The sequence below is a fragment of the Asparagus officinalis genome, chromosome 5 (assembly GCF_001876935.1).
Source record: "Asparagus officinalis chromosome 5, Aspof.V1, whole genome shotgun sequence".
In the NCBI taxonomy this organism is placed as follows: domain Eukaryota; kingdom Viridiplantae; phylum Streptophyta; class Magnoliopsida; order Asparagales; family Asparagaceae; genus Asparagus; species Asparagus officinalis.
In genome coordinates this window covers 99,981,328-99,991,806 of record NC_033798.1, presented here as the reverse complement: position 1 = coordinate 99,991,806, position 10,479 = coordinate 99,981,328, and the positions used below count along the sequence as shown (strand labels likewise).

General features: G+C 42.9%; 1 protein-coding gene across 1 annotated transcript; it reads left to right on the top strand.

Annotated features, from left to right (window-relative positions):
* LOC109840377 (beta-glucuronosyltransferase GlcAT14A-like) lies at positions 7-3,893 on the top strand. Its single transcript, XM_020409003.1, is given in 3 exon segments — positions 7-758; positions 2,360-2,584; positions 3,130-3,893. Coding segments are annotated over 3 exon segments (1,251 nt in total). The 5' UTR covers positions 7-250; the 3' UTR covers positions 3,648-3,893.

Below are 10,479 nucleotides of genomic sequence, written 5' to 3'. Positions count from 1 at the left end.
TTTCAGCTCGTAGATTTATTATTTTTTTTATATTTTATTTTGCAGTTGACTTTGATTCTAGTTGAAATTGTTGATTTTGTTTATGAATTTGATCCATAGTACTGGGAGGTTTATGTTTTGATTCAACATCTGGGTTTGTTCCAGAGTTGGAGTAGTCTAAGATCCAATTTTGATCTTTGCCCTTCTGAGGGTTATCATATAATAGAGAAGTGAGCTGAATTATTGTATCAATATCAAATTTGGATTCTCAATGAGGCTATGGAGTTTCTCTCCATTGGTTGGCCTCATAGTTTTCATCACTATTGCAGTGCTCTTAGGAGCTTTCTCTCGATCTATTTTCGATTCAAACATCTTAGGCACTAGCCAAGAATTTGAAGTTTTACATAGAATCCCATCTAAAGGTTCAGGCAAGCCCCCAATCTTTGCATATTGGATTTCGGGAACTGGTGGCGAGAGCGAAAAGATACTGAGGCTTTTAAAAGCAGTTTATCACCCAAGAAATCGGTATCTTCTGCATTTAGATGCAGGGTCTAAAGAATCAGAGCGGATTGATTTAGCTAAGGCAGTTCAATCTGAGAGAGTTTTTAAGGCTTTTGGTAATGTTGGTGTTGTTGGCAGAACTTATGCAGTTGATAGAACTGCTGCATCTGCTGTGGCTTCTGTGCTCCATGGAGCTGCTATGTTGCTCAAGATTAATCAGAATTGGGACTGGTTCATTACGTTGAGTGCTTCAGATTATCCACTTGTGACTCAGGATGGTAAGAATTTTATTTTGAATGTGGGTGATTGTGCTTCCTTATTCAGTTTTTATTGATATCTAGGATAAAACCTTGTGCTTAATTTGATTTAGATTTGAATCAAGACATTGTTAGAATGCAATTACCTGTACTTGGTGAATGTGCATCTTCTGCCCACAAAAGGTGTATGTGGTCCAGTAACTTCTAAAGGAAAAAACTTAAAATATTAATTGTTACAGCCATGTAGGCTTCTTACACCATTATGATTTATCTCCGTCTCTAGTGTTTGTAATGCTAACTGTTTGGAAAAAAAAATGTAATTGGTTGTCAATTTACCACTACGTTCGCCTTCGCTATGAACATCCGAACACGCAAAAAATGATTTTTTTCCCCCTCTATGTGGCTCTTTCCTGTACAAAATATCCATCTTGGATATGTAACCATCCATTTGTAAAGAGAGGAGTAGAGTGATGTAATGCATATATCTTAACTTCTACCTTGAGTTCTTTGTCCTTCTATTATACGTAAGCAACATGCATATGCATAACAGTTCTTTCTAAAGTCATGTCATCAGTTACAAAGGATCAACTAATACATATTCATTTTTGTTTTATGTACAGTAGTCCTTCCATCCACGTGCATGTCATGTACATGAAAACTAGTGAGAGTATATATTTCATTGCTCATTTTGATGTTTTAGCTCTTAGTTTTTTTTTAGTAGGTGAAACTTGTTTCTGTTTATTTTCTTATAACGTTGATCATAATCATTGCATTTGAGATTTTACCTTCATATATCTGCAATCTGTTAGGGTTCTATTTAGAAAAGACTACTTTCTTTTCTGGGATAATCCCAAAACACTTTACAAGTTGTTAATGTATGGACAAAATCTCTAAATTTGTTAATGAAGCTCCATTGATGAATTTTTTTATAGAATTAATTTATGATAAATTTACAATTGTATTCTATTGCTGTCTTTTCATAAGCAATTATTTTTGTAGAATCATCCTTTTCAGTGTCAGTTGATACTTGTTTGCATAGATATCTGTATTACATGAAGACAAAAATGATTTTCATGATGAACAAGTTCTTAATATGATTTTTTATTCGGGTCACAAACGCAAATATGTATACAACTATTCTAGTATCCCCTTTGTATCCACTCTTTTTGAATCGCTTATGTACAACATAGCAACTGGTGAACTAGGAAAGCAGAGTGCCAGCTAGTCAAAAGCTTTCCATTTGGATACAAACAGCTTAATGCCAAACTAAAACTTAGTCTTTTGCAAATTCTAACAGAAAAAAAAAACCTTCTTACTCTACCTGATGCTAGGCAGATTACATTTGAAGTTCTGTCTAATGTATAATATAAGACTTTGGAAGTAAAGCTCCAGACTTAACTAATTCTATTGACATGTATTTCACAAATAATGTTATTAAACAATCCGCTAATGGCAGCAATTAGCAAAGGAAGAACAGGCTGATATTCATTTAAAGATTAAGGTTTGTGATATAGTTGGAAAGATTTGAAGTAATTCAATTGATCCAAAACAATCGTCTCTGAATTATTCGCTTGTTTCTTCTTTTCTACTACTTACAAAGTTGAAATTTTGGTTATTTGCAGATCTCCTACATGTTTTCACTTCGGTGCCTAGGGATCTTAACTTTATTGAAAGTAACCATTTCATTATATTATTAATTTCCACTCATTAAGCTTAGTTCTGCTAATGCAGGTCTGGGAGATTTGATAGAATCATTGTAGATCCGAGTCTTTATATGAACAAAAATTCTAGGGTGTTCTTTGCCACACAAACACGTAATACTCCAGATGCTTTCAAGCTATTCACAGGTCTGTTTCCATTTGCAAGATTATTTCTCCATTCCCTTAATCTATCTATAAGGAAATCGAACAGACATACACGTTTTTGCTATAACTAGAATAATACTTCAAATAATGTTATAGGAATGCTTTAACTTCATAATTGGATACTTTTCTAATGTAAGTTTGCAGAGTTCTTTGGAACTGTGACAAGTGTTCTATATCGGCAAAAATTGGAGCTTCTCTGCATTCAAATTAGTATCAAGTTAACACCTATGCTTAATCAACGCAAACCCATTATTTCAGTCCTTTTATTTGATGATTTTAGAGAAGAAAACCAATTACCCCTACTCGTGCTTCCAATCCATCAGTCAAAACCCGTAACGATCTAATTTCAAACTCTCTGATTTTCTCATTGCAAACCTTCTATGTTTGTATCAAACCCGATATTTCAGTCCTTTTATCTTAGTTGTTATTTAAATTCCTCAGTTAATATCCATGATAACCAGATTTCATCATTTGCTTTGTTTTCCTCATTATATCTTGCTTGCTAATGAGTAGTAAAATTTTCACAGGCTCTCCATGGGTGATCCTCACAAGATCCTTCATTGAACACTGCATCATCAGCTGGGACAACCTCCCTCGAAAACTCCTCATGTACTTCGCCAACGTCCCCTATTCCACTGAAGCCTACTTCCAAACCGTCATATGCAACACTCCTCAATTCCGTAACACAACAGTCAACCACGACCTCCGCTTCTTTCTATGGGACGATCCTCCAAAACCCAACCCAGTATTCCTAAACCGAACACATTATAAACCCATGATGAAGAGCGGAGCAGCTTTTGCTAGACCTTTTGGAGAGGATGAATCAGTACTCAAGAAATTAGATGAAAGAGTATTGAGACGGTCGCACAATGGTGTTGCTCGTGGGAAATGGTGTTCGGGTTTGATCGGAGGTGAAGATGATCCGTGTTCGAGTTGGGGGAACGTTGATGAAGTTGAGGCTGGGAAGTGGGGGAGGAGGTTGAAGAGTTTGGTTGAGAGAATTGTTTCTGATGAGAGATTGGCTTTGGAGCAGTGTAAGTTTTGAGTGCGGATTATGATGGGCTTTTTATACTTGATGGAGGTAATAGTTAATATGGGTTAGTGTTTGTTTGTATAGAGAGATACATGTTGAGAGAATTAGCATATTGTTGATGAGGGAGGAGGAATTTAGGAGGATAGATAAGATTGAAATGGTTCCAATTTTTGTTGGAATTGATGTATGATTATATTATGAGTGTAGCTTAACAACTTTTTCCCCATATGATGAGATTTATACATTTGTTTTTGAACTCTTTGTCCCGTGAGAAATTATCTTCAAAATTCAAGCGCGTCTAACTCTATGATGTGTCAACAGTTAAAACTATCCATATCAGCCATATTAATTATAGCTATTAATTTATCTAATAACAAATCATAGTTATTTATTAATTCAATCAATAGGTATTAATAAGATAATAATCTCTGTACTATTTTTTTAGAAGTGGATCGGATCCGATTCCTCACCAAATGATGACAGTTGAGGGTGATCGTTTGCTAACAACGTAGCATGCTCATCAAAGCAGTAGATGAAACCTTTGTTTTTTTTATCTAGTCATGATGATGATTATACTAAAATAAACAACTTTTAAGGATCAAACAATTCAGTTTGATGGTTTAGTAGTTAATTAATGTTCATTACTGTTGATGACTAGGATCAAACAGTCAATCGTATCCAGAAGATGATAGGTGCGGATCCGGGGCGGGGTCGATTCCTCTTGAGTTCTCACTGGGACAAGGTAGAGGAGATTGATGAAGGGGTCGTCTCCTTCTCCGACGTTATGTCTGGTTCTTGAATTGGAGACTGAAGTCCATACTGCACAGACAAGAAGAACTCGTGAGAGGGCGGGGACCGGTTCCCCCATGGTTCCTCCGACGGTCAAGTTAGTGAAACTTGAGTGGGGAAGGGGAAGGTTAGGAACCGAGGTGGTTCTTGAGGTGGCAAGGTGCGGTTACAGAGGGTCTGTATGAGCTCCTGTGTATATGAAGAACTGTGTGTGTTCTTTCTCTTTTTAAGAGAATTCTCCTCTTTTTTTAGACAGAGAGCCACCCCCCGAGGTTAGGAGTCTACCTGTATATATCATCATGATGTATATATCACCATGATGGGGATAAATGGGTCACTTCCAGCCAAGCATAGGGAGGCGGTGGAAAAGTACGGGCTAAGAGCCGAGTCATCCCTCGCTTTACAGGTGTCGGCTGGCGACTGGAGGGGAAGTCATTTCGGTAGGGGAGAGGGTGTCTCCGCATTTTCCGAGAAGTGATTGAGAGCATGACAGAAGGCACGCTGGTAGGCTGAGTCATCCCTCGCTTTATAGGTGTCGGGTGGCGACTGGAGAGGAAGTCACTTCGGTACGGGAGAGGGTGTCTCCGCATTTTACGGGAAGTGATTGAGAGAATGACAAAGGCACGTGAGAGGCTGACAAGTCATGAAGACCTTCAAGCTAGAATCAAGATAAGGCTTGTCCGAGGTGGGCTGGGATGCTGACATGTGCTCAAGGGAAGAGACTTGAGGCGGAGGTTATTCCTCAATCTAGTTGACAAGGAATGTTCATCAAGTCATCTCCGTAAGTCGCTGAGTAAATGGTCGAGTGTCCTTGGTGGGTCGTCTTCGACAATAGGATCGGCTGATCCCGCCTTTTGTGTTGGCATGAAAGAAATGTCGACTTGATGAGTCGGCGGGGTTGAGGTCTTTGTTGGGCTTGGGCCACTAAGTTGATTGGGGCCTTGTTTGTCGAAATGCACTCATCAATGCTTTGTTTATACATTATATTTCTAGCGAATGGAGAACACCATAGCAGTTAGCTCTTTTCGCTTGGAGTCAGCTTGAGCCGGGTCCGAGTGAAATAAAATAAGCTTCATGTCCTTGTGAACCCACTTGAGAAACTGAAGAGCTTCTTCTATCTGCCGTGGTTTATGTCATCGGGTACCCCTATATCTGCCATGGCTCCATTCTTATTGGCTGATGTCACTCATGGATTTGAACCGTCATTCCAGGAATTAGAGCGTAATGGAGTAAATGGAGGGCGTTCCGATTTTCGAGCATCAAGACGTGGGGTAGTAAAGAGGCGGCGCTTCGTGTTTTGAATAAAACGGTTGAGATTCCAAGACAAATCTCATACGTTTATTTTGAAACACCTTGTGCCTTCAGATGAGCCCACATGGCTCTCCAGAATGCTATAAATAGCTTGCCAAGGCTGATAAACTCTATTTACAAACTTTTGCTCTTGAAAACTTGTCTTCTAAGCTTTGAGCGGAAACATTCTTAATGGCTTCTCAAGCTTTGACCGCTGGCCATAACGAGGAAAAGCTTGTTCTTCTCAACCTCATTCACTCAAGAGTCTGGATGGATGACCTGGTGGGGCTTTATGAGCTTTATGATATCCCCAGGTCTCTTACACTGGAAGCGCCCGAGAGGAGCGAGCCGGTGCATAGGCACGGCGAGAATCAGATGCTTGTATATCTTTCCCATTTGGAGCAAGGTTTACGGCTGCCTCGTCATCCTTTCAACAGGGAGGTACATGCTGCTTTGGGTGTTTCCCCCTCCCAGTTTTACCCATATGTGGTGAGGGCTTTGGTGGCTTTTATAATAATCTGCCACCGTGTGGGAGTACAGCCGAGCATGAGATTGCTCGGTCATCTGGTCAGCATTGGGTCGGTCGAAAAGTACCCGCACTACTTTTACCACTACAGTGGTGATTTCTAGCTTGTCTCTGACTCTTTGTAGTCGAACGAGGGCTGGAGAGAGAGGTATGTGTGGGTCTACGGCGCTGACCGCGTCTTCGCCTGCTCAACTTGGTCGGAGGCGAATAGGGACACGTTAAGGCCGGTTGCCCTTAGCAATCTGGAGATGAGGGACTTGGAGAGGATCTGCTCTTATGCCGGGTCACGGGAGAGGGACGATCTATTCGATAATGCGTCTCTCGGAACGGCAGGCATGTCCATGATCTTGTCTTCCACTAGCGATCAGGAGAGGGCGAGTCCTCTTGCTCTTCCGCTGATGGAAAATCGCAAGAGGGACGCAGAGGCCGCGAGGTCAGGTTCTTCTGTCATGCCTCAAAAGAGATTGAGGGAGTCTCTTGGAGCTGAGGAAATGGCCTGCTTGATGCCTCATGCGGCGAAATTGCCTCCGAATTAAGGGGGAGTACGAGGATCGAGAGGCAGCGCCCAGTCGGACCGGTTGCGGGGCCTCAGCTAGCTGAAACGGGTCCACTGGTTACTCAGCTTAACCGCTTGAGAAATGTGGGGCTGGTAGATGAGTCTTCTCCTAGAAGGGAGACAACGGCCCTGGCAGTTGATGCTGCCGAAAATATGTCTCAAGCTGAGGAGGTAGCTGGCCCTAGCTCTAGGTCTGAGTCGTCTCGTCGCCCTAGCAAGAAGCCTGTGGGGTTCGAGGACGTCGAAGAGCGAGCTGGAACTCCGTCAGACCACGAGGAGAATGGTGCTGACGAGAGGATTCTGGGGTAAATGCCAAGTGTTGGTTCATCAGGCCCTCTAATCTTGCTTGGCTCGGGGGACTTTGTTGGAGCAAGCTCTGTTCAATCGACTTGAGCATATGCACAACTCTTCCCCGGAATGGCAGGAAAAGCAGGCCCAGGAAAGGTTGGGCAAGGAAGAAGCAAAGAAAAGGGTCGCTGCATTGGAGGCCGAGTTGGCTCTTAAGAAGGTGCTTAGCGCCAGAGTCTGGATGAGAAGGAAGAGCTCCTGAAGAATTTTCGGATCCAGTTTTCCAAGCAGATGGGAGTCATCGAGGATCTTCAAAGGGAGATGGCTCATCTACAGGCGGAGGTTAAGTCCGAAAAGCATCAAAGGGCGACGGCTGAGGCGGAGGCTCGATCGAGTCGCCTGTCTCTCGAGAAATCACGGAAGGACTTCGAGGAACAACAGTCAGAGATTCAGGCGTCTGCGGCGCTTGTCAAGGACTTAGAGGACAAGCTCGCTCGTCTGGATTCGGAGCAATATAAAAAGAAAGTGGTCAACGACTGGCGCCATGGCTTCTTAGGAAGGGTTGAAGTGGCTTTGGCATGTAAGGCCGGAGTCGACTACTTAGCTTCGTTATTGCCTCCTAGCTCTCATCCTTCTCCCGATCGCTTCTATCCTTCTCGCGTCTCATGTTGTCTTAACGTCTTGAAAGATGTCGAGAGAAGTGGAGGCGGACTGGATTTAGCAACGAGTGACGACAAGGATGAGCCTGCTGCTGAGACCCCTGGAGAATCTTCTCTAGCTGCTATCGTCGTTAGGAGACCGCCAAGTCCAACTCACGGATCTGGTCGGGAGCTCTGAAGACTTGTATCTTTTTTTAGAGAAGTTTGTAATGAAGTTTCCTCTTGTTGAATGAAAATCAACTTTTGTTTCCACTCTTGAGTTTGCCTTCATTTTTTATATTCTCTTAGCTTTGTAACTTTATTCTGATTGAGAACTAAAAATTAGTTATGGTGATTTAGTTGTGATGTGTCGACCCGTACTTGGGGAATCAAGACAACTGGTTCACCTAGCATCTTATGTTGGCTGGATATGTAGTTCTTTTATTTACAAAAACTTGGCGAAAGATTGCCTGAGTTTGTATGTCAAAAAACTATTAATCTGAGCCTTCAGAGATCATACCTTAGGCTTATGTAAGATGACATGAGGATCTTTTTTGGCAGAATGAAACCCTGAGGTTGGGTGCCTAGGTCTTATGTGGTGCCTAGGTCTTCGATATCCCCATATGGTCGAGAGGCGACTGTGGGAGTCGACCATAGGGTTGGTGCCTTGGGTTTATTCCTGAAAATGTACCAAGAGCTTAAAAGGGGTGTCTAGGTCTTACGTAGGTGCCTAGGTCTTCAATATCCCCGTATGGTCGAGAGGCGACTGTGGGAGTCGACCGTAGGGTTGGTGCATTAGGTTTATTCTTAAAAAGGTACCAAGGGCTTAAAAGGGGTGCTTAGGTCATACGTAGGTGCTTAGGTCATACGTAGGTGCCTAGGTCATACGTAGGTGCCTAGATCTTCAATATCCCCTAGCCTTGAGGCTGAATGACAATCCTGAGGTTGGGTGCCTAGTTCTAACGTAGGTGCCTAGGTCTTCAATATCTCTATATAGTCGAGAGGCGACTGTCGGAGTCGACCATAGGGTTGGTGCCTTGGGTTTATTCCTGAAAAAGGTACCAAGGGCTTGGAATTCAACTGAGGAGTCGAATTCCTAGAACTTATGGAAGTTGACTAGGTCTTTGGCAGCTTTGAGGCTGAATAACAACCCTGAGGCTGGGTGCCTAGGTCTTACGTAGGTGCCTAGGTCTTCGATATCCTCATATGGTCAAGAGGCGACTGTGGGAGTCGACCATAGGGTTGGTGCCTTGGGTTTATTCCTGAAAATGTACCAAGAGCTTAAAATTCGACTGAGGAGTCGAATGCCTAGAACTTATGAAAGTTGACTAGGTCTTTGGCAGCCTTGAGGCTGAATGACAATCCTGAGGTTGGGTGCCTAGGTTTTACGTAGGTGCCTAGGTCTTCGATATCCTCATATGGTCGAGAGGCGATTGTGGGAGTCGACCATAGGGTTCGTGCCTTGGGTTTATTCCTGAAAAGGGTACCAAGGGCATAAAATTCAACTGAGGAGTCGAATGCCTAGAACTTATGGAAGTTGACTAGGTCTTTGGCACTAGTGAAGACTTGATCCCTGCTTTAAGTTTGGCACTTTGTAGCACGAGACAGGAGCCAACTCATATTTGGTAAGATTTCATTAGTACTGAAATTTACACATTTATGGAAAGTATCCGCCATAGGCGTATGACGCTCAGGGGCGTCTGATGCTTGAAATGCTCCATGTTTCTTAGCTAAATGCAGCTTCATGGAAGGTGAAGCCGTCTGTAATTGTAGTCGTAGGCGATTCATTGTTGACTGGTGATGAGTCAAAAGTGCTTTTGCCATCTCATCAGCCATGGTTTCTCTGAGATCACGTCTTCTTTGAGGGCGGCCTCTGGATCATCCTGTGGATGGATCGATTTCCCTTACAGAGATCATGCGAGTCACATGCTTCGACCACAAAAGCTTAGGCAACTATTGTGGTGAAATTCTTTCTTGAAGAAGATGCTTAAGAAGCCAAAGACGTTCTCCCCAACAAGTTGATCAGCCTGCAGACTTCCCGCAATCTCATCCCTGATAGATGGTAATTGTTCCCTTCAAAGAGACATCAGAGTCCAAGGCGCCTAGCGCAAACTTGATCACTGCTCACGTGCTCATATGAGCTATTGTCAGTCGGAACTTGAGTGATATTGGACCTGATCATAACCCATGATCAGGATAAGGCTCTCTAGGTGATTCCACTCAAGGTTTATCTACAGTCAATGAGCCAGAGTTATTCTGCGAAGACAATTAAAAGTTGGAGTTGCTTGTTCAAGGAAGACAGCCACCCTTATGGTGCGTCTTCTTCTGAATGGTCTTTTGGGGTGCTAATGGTCGCTCTACCATCTAGTAGATGGCATACTTGGCAAACACTCCCCAGAAAGTTGCAGAGGCCTTCGAGGATTATGCCTACGTTGATTCCTCTTAGTCAAAACTAACCCTCCTTAGCTTGAATGATACAACTCCCAACTTCGTTTAGCTTGGATGGTACAACTCCAGTGTTGTTCTTCAGGGTGAGTAGAATCAAACCAATGTTCAGAACTTGGCATGTCTTCTCGAAAAAGGGAGGAGGGCCCCACGGTGGGCGCCAAACTATTGATGAGTAGGATCAAACATTCAATCGTATCTAGAAGAAGATAGGTGCGGATCCGGGGCGGGATCGGTTCCTCTTGAGTCCTCGCTGAGACAAGGTAGAGGAGATTGATGAAGGGGTCGCCTCCTTCTCCGACTTTATACCTG